General features: G+C 35.7%; 1 protein-coding gene across 2 annotated transcripts in view; it reads right to left on the bottom strand.

Moving 5' to 3' along the window:
• Nucleotides 1-2,367: 2,367 nt before the first annotated feature.
• Nucleotides 2,368-22,706, bottom strand: part of RELN (reelin) — a 560,642-nt gene continuing 540,303 nt past the window's right edge. The window contains exons 59-65 of one of the 2 annotated variants that reach the window (XM_036762107.1): nt 21,057-21,218; nt 20,227-20,384; nt 16,948-17,167; nt 16,143-16,340; nt 15,389-15,487; nt 10,457-10,462; nt 2,368-3,500 (exon numbers count right to left, since the gene is read on the bottom strand). In XM_036762107.1, coding sequence (XP_036618002.1) covers nt 3,404-3,500; nt 10,457-10,462; nt 15,389-15,487; nt 16,143-16,340; nt 16,948-17,167; nt 20,227-20,384; nt 21,057-21,218 — 940 coding nt within the window. In that variant the 3' untranslated portion in view covers nt 2,368-3,403. The remainder of the gene's footprint in view (nt 3,501-10,456; nt 10,463-15,388; nt 15,488-16,142; nt 16,341-16,947; nt 17,168-20,226; nt 20,385-21,056; nt 21,219-22,706) is intronic. The other variant, XM_036762108.1, reaches the window with a different exon arrangement.

Raw genomic sequence — 22,706 nt, 5'->3', positions numbered from 1 at the left:
TGGTATCTGCAGAGTGATAGTTTTATTGCCTCATTGCCTATTCTAATTCCTCAATTTCTTTTTCTTCTCTTATTGCTATAGGAAACATTTCTAGTACAATATTTAATAGTGGTTTCACCCCTGATCTTATTGGGAAGGCTTTTAGCTTGTTCCCACTGCATATAATGTTTGGTGATAGTTTTAGACAGGTACAACTTATCATTTTAAGGAAAACTCCATTTATTCCTTTGTTCTCTAGTGTTTTTAATAAGAATGGGTGCTGTATTTTTGTCAAAAGCTTTCTCTGCATTAAGATAATCATATGATTTTTGTTGGTTTAGTTACTGATATGGTCAATTATGTGTATAGTTTTCCTAATATTGAACCAGCCCTACGTTCCTGGTATAATTCCCACCTGGTCGTAGTGTATGATCCTTGTGATATATTGCTCTAATCTCCTTGCTAGTATTTTATTTAAAAATTTTGTATCAATATTCATTAGGGAAACTAGTCTATAGTTTTCTTTCTCTGTTTTGGCTCTTCCTGGGTTAGGTTTCAGCTCCATATTTGTGTGTTTAAAGGAATTTGGCAGGACTCTTTGCATATTTCTCCAAATAGTTTGTATGGCATTAGAATTGATAGTTCTTTAAATGTTGAAATGTTTGTGAATCCATTTGGCCCTGGGAATTTTTTCGTAGGTAATTCATTGATGACTTGTTCAATTTCTTTTACTAAGACAGGGTTACTTAAGTATTCTATTTCCTCATCTGTTAACCTGGGCAATTTATATTTTTAAAAAATATTCATCCATTTCACTTAGGTTGTCAGATTTATTGGTATAGAATTGGGTAAAATAACTCCAAATTTTTACTTTAATTTCCTCTTAATTGGGGGGTGAATTTAGCCTTTTTATTCTTGATTTTTTTTATAAATCAAATTAATCTATGGTATATCTATTTTGTTGTTTTTTCCCCATAAAACTAGCTCCTAGTTTTATTCATTAGTTCAATGATTTACTTTCAATTTTATTAATCTCCTTTGAGTTTCAGGATTCTGATTTGGTGTTTAATTGGTGATTTTTAATTTGTTATTTTTCTAGGTTTTTTAGTTGCATGCCCAATTCATTGCCCTGTTTTTTCTCTATTTTATTGGTGTAAGCATTTAGAGATAAAAATTTTCCCCTAAGGACTGCTTTGGCTGCATCCCATAAATTTTGGTATGCTGTTTCATTGTTGACATTCTCTCTGATGAAATTATTTATTGTTTCTATGATTTGTTCTTTCACCCACTCATTCTTTGAGATTAGATTATTTAGTTTTCAATTAATTTTTAATCTATCTTTCCATGACCCATTATTGAATGTAATTTTTATTGCATTATGATCTGAAAAGGATGCATTTATATTTCTGCATTTGGTTATGAGGTTTTTATGCCCTAATATACATGGTCAGTTTTTGTGTACTGCTGAGAAAAATGTATATTCCTTTCTATTCTCATTCATTTTTTCTCCAGAGGGCTACATTATCTAACTTTTGTAAAATTATATTTACCTCCCCAACTTCATTCTTGTTTATCTTGTGGTTAGATTTATCTAGTTCTGGAAGGGGAAAATTGGGATCCCCCACTAGTATAGTTTCACTGTGTATTTCCTCCTATAACTCATTGAACTTAGCCTTTAAAAATTTGGATGCTATACCATTTGATGCATATGTTTAGTACTGACATTACTTTGTTGTCCGTGGTACCTTTTAGCAGGATGTAGTTTCCTTATCTCTTTTAATTAGACTTATTTTTGCTTTTGCTTTATCTGAGATAATGATTGCTATCCTTGCTTTTTAAACTTCACCTGGAGCATAATAGATTCTGCTTCAGCTTTTTACCTTTACTCTCTGTGTATCTATTTCAAATGTGTTCTTGTAAACAACATATTGTTGGATTCTGTTTTTTTTTTAATCCACTCCACTTCCATTTTATGGGTGAGTTCATCCTATTTACATTCACAGTGATGATTGCTAACTGTTAACACTTCTTATCTTTTCTCTCCTTTCATCTTATCCTTCTTCCCCAATGTTTTGCTTCTGCCCACCACCTTCTCCAGTCTGCCCTCCCTTTTATCAGTTTTCCCCCTTTTCTTGTCCCCCTCCCCTTCCCTACAGGGTAAGAAAAATTTTTATACCCAACCGAATGTGTATGTTATTCCCTCTTTGAGTCAATTCTGATGAGAGTAAGGTTCCAGCGATGCCTACTCCCATATAGTTTCATTATCATTAGCATTAATAGGAATAAGCACAACCCAGATATCTTTGCCATTTGTTTTTACAAACTTGACCAAATCCACCAAACATTTTTGATACTATATTTTTAAAAACTGACAATGGACAAGTGGAATTTTCTTGACATAATCTTTATTGAAGCATGGAACTTTAGTTTATTTCACCCTAAAGTGAAATTGCATTTATGATGATAGACAATTCAGGGCTATACAACCATCATACTGTTGCTGGTGTAGGTACAACTTTATCAGAAGATACAAATATGACCCGCAAGAGAAACAAGTCACAAAGAGAGAACACGATGAAAACGTCCACTGTTTTACAAATCACTCTGTTACCACAAACACAAAATGGCAGTTACTGTTAGTAAATCAGCCACAGAAAATTGTATTTATCTTTAGATAAGGAAATAGGGGATTTTGGGGGGAGTGGGGTGAGAGGGGTTGTGCTTTATCCACAGTCCTTTAGTAGAAAAAAATTTAGGTCATTCTTATCCACAAAACAACGCTAACCCACAGACATATTGAAGAGTAATATTAAAGGAGATAGCAATGCCTTTACAAGTGTCTTCTCAATCATTAATTTCTGTTTACTTCCTGCATGATATCAGAGTGTAAGTAGCCCCAAAAAATCAGCAGCAAAATATTACAACAACATAACAAGTCAATACAGTGCCAATGTGTTATGTTGTAGAAGAGAGTACATAAAGGACAAACAATGATAACTTAATCATATAAAACATGATACATAGCTGAAATACAGTCCACTTAAATAGCTATGTGACCAAGAATGTTAAATACTGTATTAAATGTCATTTTAAAACATAAAATCTCTTAAGTTTTTGTGCTTAAAGTTTTTTTCCTGTTAAACAGTTAGTTGCTTACTTCCAATACTGCCACTGTAACTGATATTACAACAGATCACAATTTCCACAGACACATCAACATTAAAACATTTAGTTATGAGAAAATAAGTCACTTCTCATTAGTTCACAGTGTGAAAAAGTGGTGTACACTCTGTCTGGAGAAAAGCTTTCAGTTACTCATCAAGCCTTTCGCAGAAAAGTCCTGATACCAGATGCAGTGCTAGATTTAGAAGATTGGAAAGCAACACATCACATGTTGGGAGGAAAAATAAAACAATTTGTTTCTTCATGGGTATCGTCTAAGTGACCTTCGTCTTCTGTTGTAGAAATGCCTGAGCCCATGTTGTCGTGAAAAATTCATCATGTAATTTTGTTTGCGAGTGCTGTTAAAAGGAAGTGGGGTCAGGAGAAAGAAATGTAAATATCACTTAAAGCAAAATCTGTTTTGGGTCCTAAGTTATAACCTTGTGATTACTTCCTACCTTCCCTGGCTTCAAGTCTCAGCTAAAATCCCACTATTTACAAGGAGTTTTTCCTTATCTCCCTTAATGCTAGGACCATCCCTCTGATATTGCCTCCAATCTATCCAGGATATATTTTGTTTCAACATAGTTATTTGTTTGTAGTCTCCTCTATTAGATTGAAAGTTCTTTGAGGGTAAGGACCTTCTCCATCTTCCCAGTGCTTAGCACAGTGCCTGGCACATAGTAGGTGCTTAATAATGTTTGCTTGCTGAAGTGATTTATTTTTTATTTATTTTGAAATTTTCTGGGGCAGTTGGATAACTGGGACATTCCCCTTCAGGGAAAGATTAACTAAAGACATTTTTGAGTGTCTACACTTGTAAGCTGTTATAACCAGTTATCCAAACTCGTAAAGATATTATATTCTCTAGCATAAATGAACTGAATCTATTCTGCTCTTACATTTTCTACACCTGAATCATTGCTGTTAATATTCACTTGATTCAAATTATTTTAAGACTGGGAAGAAGCTTACCCTATACCCCAATATGACTCCTTCAGCTTTTCTTACTTTACAAGACTTTAATTTTTATTCCTTTTTTTGTAGCTAAGACAATTTTTTGTCTTAGCCTCCTTCTGTTTTGCATACTTAGGCCCATTCTCAGAATGCTGGATTGCACTGTGATGCTGCCATCCCTAAACAATAGGCAGTTGTGGCTACATTCTCCCTTTCTCTTTTTTTTTTGTTCATCATAGTCTTTAATGTGGAAGTCCCTACCAACTGTATTGTGGTTTCCCTTATAATACTGAGTACTGCAAAAATTCACATCAGCAATCAATAGTTGGATAACCAGAGTATGAGACAGAAGAGGAGGGTGAGGAGATACTAGAAAAATGTCATTACATGGGGAATATTCTTTTCAAGAAACAGAAACAAATTGCAAGTGGATCTCAGGGCATATTGATAAAAAATTAATACACATTTATCAAGTACATACTACGTGCAGGTAAGATGACATGTAAAGCTACCATATATGACTTACTCATTTTCTCCTTACACTGCAAATGTACCCTAAGGTACTTTCAATGAAATATTCTTTATAAGACCACTGGAAGGAAACAACTCTCAAGCACACAATAAGTTTGTTAGGCAGTAGCTACTAACTCCTCGTATGCTTTTGCAGCTGCCAAAATTATCTGCCTTCTAAAAAGTCACTGATTTTGTTGAAGGTTTTCATGGTTCTGAAGCCATTTGTAATATCATTTCATGGTGCCATAGAAAGCACCAATTGTATGGATTAATAGAACTGTGATATGCAAAGACAAGTGCTGGACTTAGAATCAGGAAGATGTGAATGAATTAAAATCCTGCTTCAGACACTAACTGTGTGATATTGGGCAATTCATTATACCTCTTTGTGCCTCAGTTTCTTGATCTGTAAAATGAGAGTTGGACTTGGTAGCCTCTAAGAGCCCTTCCAACTCCAAATTTATAATTCTATACCACAGATATGTTCATCATAAACGTGTATAGGAGATGAAATGGTAAGAGATTTATTTTTGACTGGATGACATAGCTCTTTGGTAATTAGTGACTGTAGTACTGATTGTAGTACTGGCAAGGCATCTGTTTATGCTAAAATTTTTTGCTCTTAATAGAAAAAAGTAAAATGTAATGAGGTAAAGGGGAAAATTTAGAGGTAAAATAGGAAGTTGGGTTTTTAGAAGAGAATAAAAATGTTACTGTTACATTTTTACATGAATTTTTAAATCAGATTTTATTTAATCAAAAGTACTACAATCTACTTGACAAGTATGTTTTTCCTGTTTATAATAAAACACAGATGTAAAACAAATATTTTCATGAAATATTTGAATACTAATTATTTCTTAGTTTTTTCAACCCATTATATATAGATGTATATTTGTATATGATATATTTATGTGCATATACATATATATGAAAAAATCCAAACTATTTCTGGTAAAGTCTTCCAATTTTTACTCGCTGTTAAAGTGCTGGAAATTATAGCATGGTGCACCCAATCTCCTCTAGAAGCTATTGGTGGAAAAACACAAGAATCAGAGTTTGTCTAAAATTATGAATTTCTCTGTCTAATTTTAAACTAGATTTTGTGATGTCAGGAAAGTTACTTAATCTTAGTCTGCCTGGCCACTCTCTTAAGAATTACAATTCTTTTAGCCTTATAATTAATGGTTCTCGATAGGAAGTCAGCCAGTTAAAAATATTTATTGAACACCTGCTCTGTGGGAGGCATTATGCAAAGCACCATGGGTATATCGATCTACAGTGGCAAAGGAAGTTTTCACCCAGATCTTTGTACACTGATAAAAGTACAGAAGTGACTAATCAAAAAAAAATTTTTTTCAACAAGGTCTACTCCCTCCATCTGAGATAAGTCTATTTTTTTCCCCCTGAAACCTGTCTGTGATCAATTATGATTGATAACTGAGACATATTTAGCATTAGTAAAATTAATCTTCTACTTTTTTGATGACTTTTTTGCTTATATGAAGTAGCCTTTATTTTTAATAAAAACCAAAATGACCAGATATCTGGCTTTTGTATAGGAAACTTGCTTTTTCAGAACATCTAGTTCATATTCCTTCTTTTCCATTCCTTTTGTCAGCATCCTAGTATAGGTCTCTGGTTTGCCTCCAGTATTTCTCCCTCCATCTTGCTGAACTATTCTTCCTGAAATGCTGCTTCTATCACATCATTCCCTAACTCAAAAACCATGAGTGTATATCCTCAAGACCTACAGAAAACTTCTAGATTCCTTAGCCAGGCAGTGACCCACAATATCGCCACCAACTGACCATTCCCACCATTCTATACTCTATATATTCTAATATATTCTACATTACGTATACATATATATAATTCTAATATATTCCATACACTATTCTTTGCTCATTTTGTTCTGTCTCTGCTCTGCCTTACCCTCTCTGAACTTTTGTTCACACTATTTCCTTCTCCTGGAGAACTCATCTTAAAAAAATCTTTGCTCATTGAAAATTTATCCATCCTCCAATGCCCAGTTCAAAGCCCTTTCGTAATCAACACAACCAGAAATAATTTATTCCTTCTCTGAACCATAGTATTTATTGTCTACACTGTTCTTATATATTATTGCCTTGTACTGTTATTTATATCCATGGCTGATTTATCTTTTTGTTTCTCCCCGTAGTGTTTGGCATAATGTAGGTTCTTAGTGAATATTTGTTGATTGACTTCCTATTGAGAACCATTATTCATTACTACCATAAGCTAAAAGAATTATAATTACTATATTTGGAATATTTGTTAAGTAAAATGTAACTAGAGAGCAGCTAGGGTGGCTGAGTGCCAAGCCTGAAGTTCAAATCTGGCCTCAGACTAGCTATGTGACCCTGGGCAAGTCACTTAACCCTATTTGCCTCAGTTGCCTCATCTGTAAAATGAACTGGAGAAGGAAATGGAAAACCATTCCAGTATCTTTGCCAAGAAAAACTCAAATGGGGTCATGAAGAGTCAGACAAGACCAAAAAATGTGACTAAACAATGAAAAATGTAATTAAAGGGTTTCAAGTGCCTTAAATTGAAGCAAACAAAAGGCTTTAAATTTAGAACTCAGAAAAATTAACATGTACAAAATATAAGGTTCATATACTTTTTCCTCAATTGAAAAAGAACAAAGTTATGTTTTGTATTTTCTTTGATACATTATTCATTGATTCCAAAGCAGTTCTCCTAAGTGATTATGGAATTATTATAGTACTACTTCAAATTCCCTACTTATTCAATCAATATTTATTTATTTGAGGAGACAAGACCTGGCACCTTATATCCCTAATGTTACAGCCATCAGCCTGTCAGAAGCTTATATTTCTTGTTCTAATTTTGATGTTTTAAACATACTTCAATGAATGAATTTATGTAACTATGACATATCATTTGTGTCTCAGCACATGTCTTTTTCTACTCACCTGGGCACTGCCCTAGTTCAGGTCCTCATTACCTCTTGCATGGAGCTAGGGGTGGGAAACCTGCAGCCTTAAGGCTACATGTGGCCTTGAGGTACAGGTTCCCCACCCCGGACTATCACACTCACTTCCTTATTAGCTTCTCTGCCTCACATATCTTTCTTATTCCAATCTATCCTTCACATAGTTGCCATATTGATTTTCTTACAGTGTAAGTTTTGCCATGTTACTCTCCTTTTCAGTTAACTCCTGGGAATACCTATTATCTCTAAAACTAAATATAAACTCCTCTGTTTAACACTTAAATCCCTCACAGCCTGGTCTTAACCTCCCTTTCCAGTCTCATCACTCCCTTTTATATTCCCTATGGCCCAGCAAACTTGTCTTCTTCCTGGTTGCCCATACATGGTAACTCATTTCTGTGGCTTTGCACTGCTGGCCCCTCCCCTTCTCACCTCTACCTCTGAAAACTTCTTATCTCCTTCAAGACAACTCACATAACACGTACACACGTACGTGGGGCTTTTCCTGCCCTTTCTCTTTCAAAAATCACCTTATAATGATATTGCAAATTTGTGCCTCTCCAATAAAGTACAAGCTCCTTGAAGGAAGGGACTGTGTGCATTTATCACCATTGCCTGGTATCTATCAGGGGCTTAATAAAAATTTGTTAACTGTTCTTTGCCTGAAAATATAAATTAATATATATTAATGAAGTTCCTATAATGCTGTATAGTGTTTGCTCAGTCATTTTTTCTAGTGGTCAAAATACTGACTCAATCTGTATTTTGATATAGCTTCTACTTTGGGATGTGGCAACAGTTTCTGGAGTAAATTACATATAATTCTAATGTACTAGGATCTTCTAATAATCTCTAAGTGCATTCAGGTTGCAAGTCAAACATTTGGGAAATTGCATTAAAACTTTTTCTACTTTCTAGAAAACACCTTAGTAAACTACAGTCACTGAAAACTTGCAGCAGCTTTCAAGTATCTAACTTAATATCCAGGTATTTAGAAGAATTTTAATAAGCTTAAAGATGACAGGCTTCTTTTGAGAGTAGTGATCCATACTGCTTTTGTGCCCTGTTTAAAGTCTCTTTGAAGCAGATCCATGGCCATGCTTGTCTTTCTGATGAATATGATGAGAGAATATAATGATGGAAACCGTACTAGGTCTGAAGGAAACCATAAGGATTCAGTCTTTTGTTCAGATTATAACAGTAACCAGATTTCATTATAAATTCAGAGGAAGTATGTAATTTGTTGCTTAGTTGTTTCTCAGCTCATTTGGAGTTTTCCTGGCAAAGATACTGGAGTGGTTTACCATTTCTTTCTCCAGCTCACTTTACAGATGAGGAACTAAGGCAAACAGTTAAGTGACTTGCCCAGGGTCACACAAGTCGTAAATGTCTAAGGATGGATTTGAGATCAGGAAGATGAGTCTTTCTGACTCCAGACCTGGAACACTCTATCCACTGAGCCACCTAGCAGCCCTGAAGTATGTCATACTTGTCCCCAAGTCACATTTATAGGACAACATGAACCATCTTCAGTTGATTATGGCAGTGGCTAGAAAAGGTACAGTTAAAAAAAAACCCTTCCAATTATCTTTGGTTGAAAGAAGGCAGAATGAATTACAGTAGATCCTTAGAAGCAGTTACTATATTTTCTATTCTTTCAGTAGGAGTTTGGGAATTTGGATGGCATATTGAATTAAAAACACCACCATTCTAGCACAGCAGGCACAGACATGGAAAGATCATTGGAGTAGTCAGTGTGACTCCTGACCCCTTTGGGTTTTATTCTTTAATTTTTAAAAATCAGGTGATTTCTGAGGGGATTCGGTTTCTAATAAAATGGAGGATGATGATGCAGATTGGGAAAGTAACAGCAACTTTATACATATTGAGACTTTTTAATTATCATTAACTTCTTCACAACCAAAGTAAATGCTGTGTCCATAGTAAAAAAAAAAACCAAAAACAAAACATTGCATTGGATGCAAAGATAAGCTACTTAACTATCAGGTAGCATGTTGGTTTGTATTGGTGAATGTAAGGCTAAATGAACCATGTGGACTTTAATATCGTCTGGACTACCATTCATACTCACCAATGAAATGCTCCTGCATTTGTCTTTGGTCAGAGCAATAGAAGCAATTGTGAATCCTATGCTTTCTTCACTATTCCTTACATAAAATTCAAACCTTCATTTTTCAGCTTTAAAATATAAAAATCACTGTTTTGCATATATGAGTATATACTAAAACTGACCAACTTGAGCCAAAAGTAAGAACTAGAATTTACCAGTACCATGGATGAAAGCCTCTGTGTCTATAATGAACTATTACCTTCCCCTCTAATCTTCCTAAAGAGTTTACTTTTAAACATGGACTTAAAACAGTTTGATGTGTAATCTTCAAGGCAGCTCATTAAGATCTGAAGATTTGTATGGAGCCAAGGATGATTAACCATGCTTTGTATATGCTGCATTGATTCAAATATAGGCATTGAAAAAAAATGTATTTAGCTTACATAAAACCAAAAAGACATATAATCATTATTTTTTAGTGTGTACCTAAATGTTTTTCTTTTATAAGAGAACTCATTTTAGGGTTGTGGTGTGTATTTGGGAGCATCCTTTATCCAAAACCACTAAAGTATGGTATGTAGAGGTATGGTGTTAAATTATGGATAGTTTAATGACCTTGACTGACAATTCTTAGTTTACATAGATATTTCAAAGATTGCCAGTAATCTCATTTGCTGAATAGACTTTCTTCAGTGGTAAAGTCATCATCCTGTTTCCCACCCACCCCTCTTAACAGGTGAAATTGAAGAAGCTTCACTACTAAGCATTTCCCAACATTCAGTAATAGCACTTACCTTACTCTAGTGTAAAACCAATGACAGCAAATAATGAAATATAACACAAGTTAAAAAATGCCTTTCAATGCATGCAGCACTGTGATTAGTCATAAAAGTCTGATGAGGCTTAGAGGCAATATAGGATTTTTCATCTCTTTTGAAAATAAAAATGGAAAAAATTATTTCATATTCTTTTTAAACCGGTGTATATAATAATCTTTTTTATATGATACAACATGCAATATTTGCTCATAATCATATGTCAAAATACAAATAGCTATAAGTACTACATTTGGCATAAATGTTGTGAATAAAGTATAAATGTTAAGGTATTATTACAACTTTTCTTATTGTTTTAATTGTTTTGTTCTTTATTTTACAAGATGCTGATTTCTAGAGATAATAAGAAATGGGCAATAGGAAAGCCCATTAAACTAGATAATAGAGTTCAGATTTAAATACAGGGCAAAGATACTTTGCAGCAAGTCCAGTATGCTTTTTTTTTTTAACAAATCATTTGTGCCAAAAATGTGACATTATCTTGAAAATGAATAGCATGATGTGATGGTGATGGCAGAATTAATATGCTTATCAAAATGTGATAAATGCTTTTTGATTGTATCTGATAGTACATTTTTTCCACTTTCTTAGGAAATTTGAACTTTTAGACACATTTTAAAAGGCTCACTGTTTTATAAAGAAATTACTTTCAATATACACATGCAAAAATTGTGCTACTTCATTGTGCAGATGACAGGTTGTGACTTGGACTAGGACAAAGGATAATGAAATGTGCAAATGAAATGCATAGTTGGGTGTGGGAAGTTCTTAGGATATAAGCAGGAGTCCCCAGCAAAAAAAAAATGCTCTTAGATTGGTAGGACGTACTCTTTTATCCTAAGAAGAACCACCACCAGCATGGATCTTGTGAGGGATCTGCCCAAAATGTATTCACAAACATTTCCTGAAGAGAAAATATTCTATTCTAGCTAACAAATCCAGACATTCTCCACTTCCCTTTAATTGCTTCATAGATGTTTCATCCCATGTCATTCTGACTTTACAAGTGAAACATTTGCTTAGTTGATAGAGCTAAGGAGGCTGGGGTGGGGATAATTCATGATGTTTTAGGTATTTATATTTAGCAGAATATTAGGGACTAATTTCATTCTGAAGTACCTTTTTGTTCAGTTTTATTGAGAAGTATCAGAAATGGAAGTTTTTTTTTCAAGCAGCTATTGGACATTAAGCAGGTGAGTTAAATGTTCATAACATATTTAAATTTCTGTCTTTTAAGGCCTGCCAGTATGTATGCCCCTATTTAGGAAACTGAAATCCTTGTCACAAAACGTATTTTAAAAATGAAACAGAGCTATTCAATAGGACTCATCCAAATAGTTATTAGGTGATATAGTCATTTGAGGAGAGGAAGCATGGCACAGTGGATAGATTCTATAGGTTTTATCACCCTGGCAAAGTCATTTAACCCCTCAGTGCTCTAGGTACAAATTACAGAGGAGGTATCAGCCTGCTTTGATAGTGAGAGTTTTCTTATCTGGGAGTGCCCTTCATCAGTGAAATCAAAGCTTGAGTCCTATCTCTATCCATTTAAGATTCATGAGTTTTCAAACTATCTTGACATTGTAATTAAAATTGGTTATCAACTAACTATTGCTTTGTGGTTAATATTGAGGGCAGGGGCTGAGACTGAACTCAGCATAAGATACCATGCTTGACCACTAATTTACTGCCTAAGAGGCAGACCAAAAAAACAAAACACAAAAAACCAAAACCAAATCAAACCAAACCCAAAAAACTCTGTGGTCAGTCTTGATTTAAAATACAGTCAGACATATTTAAAAAAATACGTAAGCAGCAATAAACATCCTAGACCTTTAGTTTTAATAACATGTTGATAGCTACATTTCTAGATGCACTACTCTTTTGAGATGTCATCCTCGTCTCCAACTAGGAAGGCTATTAGAAAAAGCAAGTTTCAGAGAATAACACTTTGAATTGATGGGGCTTTTTAGGTGTACTTTTCTATTCCTAAGCAAACAAAAGCTGCATAAGTAATTGGTGATAGTTTTGGAAGGCAGCATGAATGCTGCTTAGGCATTTTGGTTCCCTTTGCTTTAAATTGTTATTTTTAATATTGTTGTGTTTTCTATTTATTTTAGACACAGAAAATGAATGAATGAAGTTAGTTTACTAAACTATCAAATTAAGTACAAATTAGCTGACGATGCTAAAAATATACTTGGAAAATGTATAGTGGCATAGAAATGTTAAATAATAAGACAAATGGAAAACATCAAAAATATGGTTCTGAAAATGTAATTTCCTTAAAAGTTAAACCTTTGAAGGGAAAGGTGTAGTCTAAAGTATGTTTTAGAAAGAGAATGATTTACTCTGAAGGTGAAAATAAATACCTCTCCTTGATCATATTGAAGCTTTTGCCCTCACAATTAATTTGGGAATCTTCTAGGTAGATGTGTTTATTGGGGAGTAGTTAAGATGAGCTGTTGTGAATTGCACCTTACATACTAAACTGTCTAGTCTCATAACTTAAATCATACATTCCCAGATATGCTGAATGCATGACTGAACTGAAATGCTTTTGTGATATAAAGGTTTCTTAGCAAAACTAATTTACTGAACCTAACTTTATATTATTTTTCTTCAAAGAGGTAAACGAAGAGGAAAAGTAGAAGGAATTCATGTAGTGGTAAAAATAATGTTTGAGAGTTATGCTATTAAACTTCCTTGATAAAGAATCAACAACAGTACAGACTTTTAGAATTATTTACCCAAGAAAGAAACTAGATGATTCTTTTTTTAGTGTGTAGAAAAAAGAACTGTATTCAGTGCATTTTGTAGCAATTCTCATTTCTTTCTTTAAAGATGTAAGGAAAACATTTTAGTGTACTTGACAGCCAGAGGAAGTAATATAGGTTGAGTGTGTACAGAACCTATAGAAGATTTCTAGGATTGTCAAATCTTTAGTGCTTTGAGTTCTGAGAATTATCTGACCTGGGGGTCAAAATGTAGTTACCTTGAAAGTCCAGATCACAGCAGCACCAGTGAAATAAATAAGCATTATATTATCTGAACTGTCACTCATAATAACTCAATGTATGTTGATAGTTTTAAAAATGCAACACCAACAACTCTCTACTGGCCATTAATGAATGACTCAGTCCAAAAAGTTAGATGACATAATTCCCAAGAGTTGTGATACAAGCACTTGCTGTTTGTGTCCTTTTTGATACCCTGGAGCCAATTTAAAGCCCTGGACTGAGAAAGAGGAACATTAAATTTTCCTTCCAGCCCTGTCATTGGATTACTTTGTAACTTGGATATGTATATTTACTTTCTGTCTCTTTCTTTTGAGTCCAAGGGGATAGAAATTATAGAGATTTTGGGCTTCTTAATCATATGATAGAAATAAAAAAAGTTAACTGAAATTTCATTGGTAGCTGGGAGGGAAAGAACACATGATTGTTGGGGGTCCCCAAGGTAATGCCAAAATAGTGTGTTCTTTCTGAGATTGTCAAGAACTGATGCTTCCATAGGAGCTTGTTCAGATATTCCAGGGACAAGAAGCAATGTGGATGCAAATTTTTCTTGGCAAGAGACACATGACTTGAAAGTAGACTGATGTCTTAGGGAGATTTGTTTAATCACCCTAAAGGGAAAAATAATCATAGCAAAATTGCTCTAAAATCCTTTACCTTGTAAAGATTCATTTCAGAACCCAGAAGGGGATGCCTTAGTAAAAATCACTGTCTGTCTTAGCAATAGTAGTAGGTAGGTCAGCCTCTTATTTCATTTCAAGGTGAGTCTGGAAATCATTGACCCTCCCTCCATTTCTTTCAACTTCACCTTTATGTTATGGAGGCAGAGCCCAGCAAGTTGTGTAGAAGCAGCAGAGCGCACAGTGGGGACTGGTGTGGGGACTGTTTTGCTCTTTGGTTGGGGGTTGATATGGATGCCATGCAAGCAGGTGCCTCAGTGAAAACTAAGTCAAGAGATAACTCAAGATTAAATAATTTGGTTCATGGCTATGATGGAAAGAAAACAAAAATCTGGTGGCATTCCTACCAATTGATTATTTAAATTTCACTTTCAAAATGACTGAAATCAGCAAAAAAGACTGATTTCAGTGCTTTTGTTTTTTGGTAAACAGAATGAACATTTGAACCTATCTACCGGGAAGATTCGCCTCTCCTTGTCAACCACGGGGAGCCATCAGTCCGAACCCGTCGAGACATAAGCATTTCAGTTCTACAGGAACTAGATTGTTAGAGAAAAAGCAAGTCATCTCTCTGTGAGGGAACATAGTCAATTGGGCTAATTGAGAGTGATGAGACACCCCTATCATCATTATATGGGACAAATGATGAAGTGAAGACACACAATTTGAAAGCTGTGGAAAAGACTTGAGAATGAGAATCTGATAAAGTGAAAGCTTCTCTGAGCTGTATTCTTCCCACTAAAGGGAAAAATGATTAAGGCCTCAGTGGCTAATACATATTCTTGGATATTTCTATCAGTGATAGTCTACAGAGAGCTAGACAGTTCACTCTTAAATGAACATAAGTGCAAATCACCTCATCAAGCAACAGTCATGGTACATTGTTTTTCCCTGTTCCTAGAGATTCCTGCCCTAACCAATTTAACAAATATTATAAAAATTTAATATGAATATATTCCTTACGGAAATTTCTAAGGCACACAGACTATTGTTCTATTTAGTTGTTTTCTCCTTCTTCAGTGATCGACTATAATCTATAGACTTTTTGCAGTCATTGAAGGATGTAAGCCAAAGGAATCTGGCAGACAGCATTATTCAGGAAGAGTTCTAGTTGCCTTAAGGATCATGCCATACTGAAGGAATTTCAAAAGCCCTCTGAAATGGACATGGTGTGACATGATTCAGATACTCACAGAACGACTTCGACATGGTCCAAAGCCCACTGATCATGACCTGTTCCATTGTGGCGTGGCTGCCACCAACGAAGTAAAACTCCTTTCATTCGTGCCTCCCTAGGGTTACAAATAGAAGGAGAAGTCAAGTTAAATATGGAAAAGAAGAATTTTCTGGGGCTTAATTTTTGAAACGGAAACATGATCTCAAAAATATAGGATTTGGATTAGCTGCAGTAATAGGTACTTCTATAAATACTCCCAAAGGTTTAGAATTTACATGAGGGACCATGCTAATATAGTATAGTGAAAAGAACACTACTGGGTGTGATAGCCAAGGACCTGGTTTCGTATCCTGACTCTTCTATTTGATTGTCCTTGGCCACATCATTTCATCTTTATGGGCCTCAGCTTTTTCTCATCTACAAAATGATAGGTTTAGGCTATATGACCTTAAAGGTGCCTTCCAGCTCAGAGTCTTGAAATCTTTACATTTCTCTCATAGCATCTAGTACAGTGTTCTCAATTAATATGAGATGTTTACTAATGTTGACTTTTAAAAGATTAGAAATGGCAGATAAGGGTCAACATGCAAATGATAATCATAAATAATGAAACAGCAATGTAATTATTTCCACCTTAATTATTATTCTTTATTCTTTGTTTATTGGTCAGTGTTAGAAAATAGATGATAGCTTTTATTTTTCATTTTTTCATCTCTGCCCCTCCCCCCCCAACAGAAGATTACAGTAGGTATTTGTGATAATGTACTTACAGTGGAACATTATAGGACACTCTTTGGGCTTGTATAAAGTCCTTTGGCTGATGCTGTGCGATGACTTGCCAAGTGATGCCATTATTCACACTATATTGGAGTAAAACTGCCTTGTCCACGGTGTTGGGGTCACTCAGATTGGTATTACAGCTGTCTGTCTGTGAAGTGCTCCCGATTTGTAAAACAAACATTATTTTGCTGTAAAAAAAAAACAAAACCCAAAACGAAAGCCAGGGGAAATAAATTTTAAAGAAAATGACAAGTATTAAAGTTGGTTTTGTGTGTGTGTGTTTCTTGTATCAAAATCTGCATCAAAGAGAAGCATCCGGTTTTCTGACATACATGTTAATGCTGCAGTTTGTTAAATTTCTATTTAATAATATATTCTAAAGGCTAATTTCATATTAAGAAAAATTTTGATTATTAAATCTATATGTTTGTTACATATAAACTTTACCGAAATGCTGAAGGCCTCTGTACTTTGTATGCGCTGAAAGGCAACATAAGTCAAACAGGCCACTGAGGATGTTAACAGGACAATGAAGTAAAAATATCTTCACTCCTAAATATCTACCCCTCAGCCAATGTGTGCTGAGAATTATAAACAGATTCTAATGGTCATTTAAGTAAAGTATAATTGGGAAGCCAGGTAAGCTGAAGAAATCCTAAAGTCCAGGCATATATGGGTTATCTGCCTTTGAGAATGTGTACTAGGGATCCACCCCATTACTTTGGTTAGTGGAGAATTGGTTCTATATACACTCAGCACACTATTTCCAGAACTGAATGTAGCGTCATTTATTACCTTGCTCGGGTGAGGTCCAGTGGTTTTGTAACAGCTTGCCTTATCTGACATCCATTAAAGTACAGTGAGTCTCCATGGGCATAGGGTGACAGCTGTCCACATCCATTTCCAATTACACCACCTTGTATGGTTTCCCAATTTACTTCGGTGACTCTTTCTGACTCAAAATTGTCCTTAATGTAACTGGGAAGGTCATGACTAAAAACAGAACAGTCATCTCCTAGAGGGGGAAAAAATAACCATTGTAAGAGCAAGCTGGGAGAATCACCAGAGAGCAGGAACAAACAAAATTATGATTTAGTACATGATGATTATGACCCGAATGACAAAATGTGAAGCTTTGGTTCTCCTTCATTCAAGACATTCTCTTAGGGTTGTGGCAGTCCTTAATCTCAAAGTCAGTGTTTTCCAAAGTATGCAACTGCCAAAGTGTCTTTTAAAAATGTACCTACTGTGCAAGTCAGTGCATTTAAACTGTTATGATATCTTTGGAATTTTAATCTGTCATGCTGCCTGATGGATGTTGCAGAAGAACCAGGATATATCTGCTTAAATAATAGTTACCTCTGTATGAGAGTTCTACCTTAATTTAAATGGTAGAAAAATAGGGATGTTTTTGATTCATTTACTTTTCAGTGTCATGCTCAGTTGCGATGGGTCCTCAAGAGTTTTCATTTGATTAAGTGCCTAGTGGGTGCTAGGCATTGTTAAACTCAGGGGATATGAAGAAAGATGAAAATAAGCTCCCTCAAGGAGCTTACAGTCTAATGGGTGATTTAACATGCAAATAAATAGGTCCATTCAAGATACCTAGCAAGTAAACAGAAGGTAACCTTAGAGTTAATTAGCCCTTATCACTCGCATTTACTTTCCTTGGTAATTGAAAGATTCTTTCCCAGTCAGGTTCAAAAGTAAATTGTCCCTAGCAGAAGGCTGTCATTCCCTATGGTTCCCATCCAGCTCTCACTTTCCTTTTGACCATGGAGGTAAAATTCCTAGTAGAGTGGTGATGTGGAAGGAATCTTAGAGACAGGAACCCAAATCCCTGCTTCTCTACCTCTCAATTCATCATTTTGCAAATAAGAGATTGAGTCTCAGAGAAGTTAAAAGGTTTGCCCAAGTTCTTATAGCATATCAGCGTCATCAGATCTGAGACCCAGATATCCAAACTCCCAAACCAAGGGAGCATCCCCTTGCCTTCCCAACAATATCCATTATCTTTCTTCTCTCAAGGGTAAGTATACTATAAAGGCAGTATGGGAGCGATCCCACCTTTTACCCTTTACTTCTCTATTTTTTATACAACAGCTGGAGTTCCTATTTGGAGTAGGAAAAATTGGCACAAAAACATAACTCTTCCAAGATTAAGTGTGGCATTTATGCCTGTAATTACTCATCATGTAAAATAGACTTGTAGACAGGGCAGACCCAACTACGAATAAAATGAGATAGATATTTTGAAGGTTAAAAATGATAGTGGATTTTTGAAAGTGAACTCCAGAACCATCCTCATTTGTTTGAAATTAAAATTTGGCAATTAGGCATCAGGAAATCTCTAATCTAATGCAGGGCAGCCAGGTGGTGCAGTGGATAGAGGGCTGGGACTGAAGTCAGGAAGATTATCTCTCTGCATTCAACTCTGGTCTCAGACACTAGTTGTGTGACCCTAGGTAAGAACTACATAAATATCAACTATTATGCCCAGAGCAGAGGTGTGAGGGGATTAGAACAGCAACTGGTAATAGGAATTGAGTGAACTTACCTGACTCCATCTTGTGACTCAATTCTGGATCTAGCTTAGTTCCCTTTCTATTCAATTCTGGGTCTAGTCCAATTTCTGTCTTGTGAAAAAACTTTATTCAATTGTGGTAATTGTGAGAAGACTTTGCTTCATTGTTTGAACCTAGCCCTGCATTTCTAGGAAGCTGGACCATTTCTACCTACTGCTTAGAGACCCTTGACTAAGGACTTAGGTTATGCTGACCAGAAAACCCAGTCGGATCCAAGGATTGATACAAGGAGTTTTCTCACCGTTACGCATCTCAGGCAACTCATAGGTCTTATCTGAAAACTGGCCCCATACTGGTTAATCAGTTATTGCTTCCATGTTCCTTTGATTGAATTCAGATATTTGGGGGGAGTAGAACACCTCTCATTTCAGGGAATTGTGCCTGTTTGCCCTTCCCCTCCCAACTTAGAAAGTCCCTGATTTTTTTCTCCAGTTAGAAATCAGATTACCTAATTTGTATCCTGGTTAATTGTTTTATTTTAATTAATTGGTCTAATTCAAATAATTGTTTTTAATGCACAAAAGTCTGTCTTCCCCTGTATTCGGGGGTATTCAGCACTAAGCCAAAGATGTCTGGTCCTGATTTGTTAGGCAATTAGCATGCACTGCTTATTAAACGATATGCTTGGATTTGTTTCCTAAGGCATTTCATCTTTCACCTGCTGGGGTGTCAAACATGTGGCCCATAAAACTCCCAAGTGTAGCTGAACCAGATTAACAATGTAATTAAGAAATATTTAACAAAATAAATAAAAATACAACAAAATATAGATGACATTTCATTTTAAAACTAAGTCAATATGTATCCATTATGTACAGATTAGTGGCCTCCTTTTTCTATATAAGTTTGACATCACTACCTTATAGCAGTGATGTCAAACTCAAATAGAAACAGATCCTTGGCAGCATATTGACTTAGAAATCTACCTTTGATATTTTCTAGATTTCTATTGTATTTTTATTTATTTTGTTGAGCATTTCCCAATTACATTTTAATCTGGTTCCTGGAGGAGTTTGCTGGCTCTTGGACAATTGGCCTTGAACTTGATATCTCTGCCCTAGAGGAACTTTTACCTCGCCAAAATTCCTTCCCTAAGTTCTTGCTGTCCTGATTGGAGGCTGAATCATATTTCCTACTTCTTCCAGGCTTAGCTTCAGGCATACTTTATTTTACTTACTAGCCATTTTCTTGCCACCATGGCCTCTTGCTCCCTACATACTCTTTCTAACCCAAAATACCCCTCTCCAGTGGCCACTCCTTTATGCTCATTTCCCGCCCCCCCCTCCCCCATTAGAATGTATGCACCTTGAGGGCAGGGACTGCCTTTGGTTTTGAGTTTGTATTCCCAGTGCTTAGTAGAATGCCCACCATATAGTAATTGCTCAATAAATGCTATTTTCAGTTATTCATTCACTCATTCTTGTACAGATGTTAGGAAGGCATGAATTCAAACAGTACTGTATTGGGAAGGAAATTCAGGAGTTCTGACCTTGAAAACTTTCATCACAGATACACACAGCTCCAGTTGTACAGTATCCATGGCCACTGCAGAGTTTGGGGCAGGCTTCTCCTATGTAGACATGATCAATTCCCCAACTTTGCTTTTCAGCCTCTTCTCCTTTCTGGATCCAGCGGAACTGTGTTGCACTAAAAAGGAAAAAAAGGCTCTATTATTATACAGAATTATTATGTAGTAACAAGGTCAATTTTCCCAGAGGAAATCTCTAGAGATTCCACTTATATGGATTCCAAATTTGTGTTTTGGTATAAATGCTAGGTAGCATTATCTGGGACTATGTCATTTATGTAACATAAAATTCAAGGTCTACGTCATTTATGTAACATAAAATTCAAGGTCTAAGTTTCTGATACTGTATGCATTTTTTGCACCTAAGTTTCTACTTCCTCTATGGCTACTGATTACCTAAACTAAAGCATTTCTGGACAATACAATTGCCAGCTTTTTGTCTTGGTAGGAAAGGGACTGGATTTGTGATTTCATTGGTACAGGAAACTTCCGGGTGAAGAGATTTCCTGTGCCACTGTAGGTTGGCATCTGGACTATGAGGTGTAGTCTCAGAGAGCTGTCTTGTTCCCTTGAAGGCATAACTGATATACCCAGGGTTACACAGCCAGTAGGTATCAGAATCAGGGCTTGAACCTACATCTTTCTAGCCCCTAGGCTACCTATCAACCACTTCATACTGCTGTTTGAAAATTAAAACTATCTTTTGCTTTTTCAGACTTCCTCAGAGCTTCAGATGAGCTTTTAAAAGATTGTCTGACAGTTCCATAAGAAGCTGACCTTATGAAGCCTACCTTGAAGACACGTGATCAGGCAACTGGATGGTTATCCTCTTCCAACTGGAGCTATTGACAGAATTATAGATGGTGGCTTCATGGAACTGGAAGGGAGAACAGCCAATGCTGTTTGAAGAAGAAGGAAGGCATTGTGTCTGGACAAGCTGCCAGGAATCAGATCTACCAAAAGAACCCAAAGAAAATACATTAGAATAATCTTAAAAAGGAGAAAGGCAGCAAGCCTAACATGACAGTGGTGAGTTTGGGATTAAATTAAGATGATTTTAAAATGGATACATTTTATTACAGATGATAAATAGACAAATTATAATTATTTTAATGCAAGATAGGTTTAGAATTTTTGTGATATATATAAAGTTATAGAAAAGATTACAACTTATTTCAGTAGATTGTTATGATATTACTCATGATAGATTTTACCAGACCTTTCCAGTTTAAATATATTTAAGCCCATAACCAAAATTCTCCTTCAAAAATGTTTCTTACTGCAGAACCCCTTTCTAATGCTGGGTTGGTATATGGGACTAACAGCTACACTGCAGGTAGATTTTGGTAGACATTAACATTGTTGTGGTTTTTGACCTCAGGAATATTCAAATCTATATAATGAGAAACTATGTGAAAACAGGGCTTCACAGTAATCATAGGAAAACATGTATTATTTTATTAACTGCATCTTAGCATCAAATTCCGAATAATTTTATTTCTAGAAGATAATTATGAGGATAAGATGCCTGGATAAACAAAAAAAAACTACTCCTCTACTTTCCACTAACCCTTTGAGATCTGACTTCTGTCTTCATCACTCAAATGGAAACTCCAGGGTTACCAATGATCTCTTAAGTGCCAAATTTGTGGCTACTGTCCTTATCATTCTAGATCACTCTGCAATATATGACGCTGTTGACCACACCCTCCTCTGTGATACTTTCTCCCTCCATGGGCTTTCAAGACACTGCTCTCTTCTATTTCTTCTCCCATGCATTTCTCCATTTCTTCTTACTCTCCTTGGTTATGTTTCAGCCCATACATGTGCTAACAGCTTATTGCACTGTCCTTGCCTCTTTCCTTTTCTCTCTATAATCTCTTTCCTTGGTATTCTGTTTGGATTTGACCATGTACTCCCAAATCTCCATATCCATCCAACACCTTTCTCTTTAGATTTAGTATAAATCACCTACTGCCCATTACAGATTTCTAACTATATGTCCCATAGGCATCATAAACTCAGTATGTCCAAAGCAGAACTCATTATTCCCTTTACCCCAACCTTTTCTTAATTCCCTTTTTCTAGAGGGTACCACCATCCTTCCAGTCAACCAGATTATAAACTTGGAATAATTTTCAATTCTTCATCCTTCCCTGGGTCACCATCCTAGTTCAGGCCTTCACCACCTTCCTTCTGGACTATTGCAATAACCTGGTAATAGATCTCCCTGTCTCTCTCGTCTCTCCCATCTAGCCTCCAAATAGCTGCCAAATTCTCCATATCACTCCCCAGCACTAGAAGCTCCAGTGGTTCCCAAGTCCCTGTAGGATAAATATAGACTCTTCTTTTTTCATTTAAAGCCCTTCACAACCTGGCTTCAGCTTCCCTTTTCAGGCTTACTGCACATTCCTCTTCTTCATGCATTTTACATTCCAGCC

This window comes from Trichosurus vulpecula, chromosome 5, assembly GCF_011100635.1.
Source record: "Trichosurus vulpecula isolate mTriVul1 chromosome 5, mTriVul1.pri, whole genome shotgun sequence".
Lineage (NCBI taxonomy): Eukaryota > Metazoa > Chordata > Mammalia > Diprotodontia > Phalangeridae > Trichosurus > Trichosurus vulpecula.
Note: the sequence above shows the minus strand (reverse complement) of the source record. Positions and strands in the feature narration are given on the sequence as shown.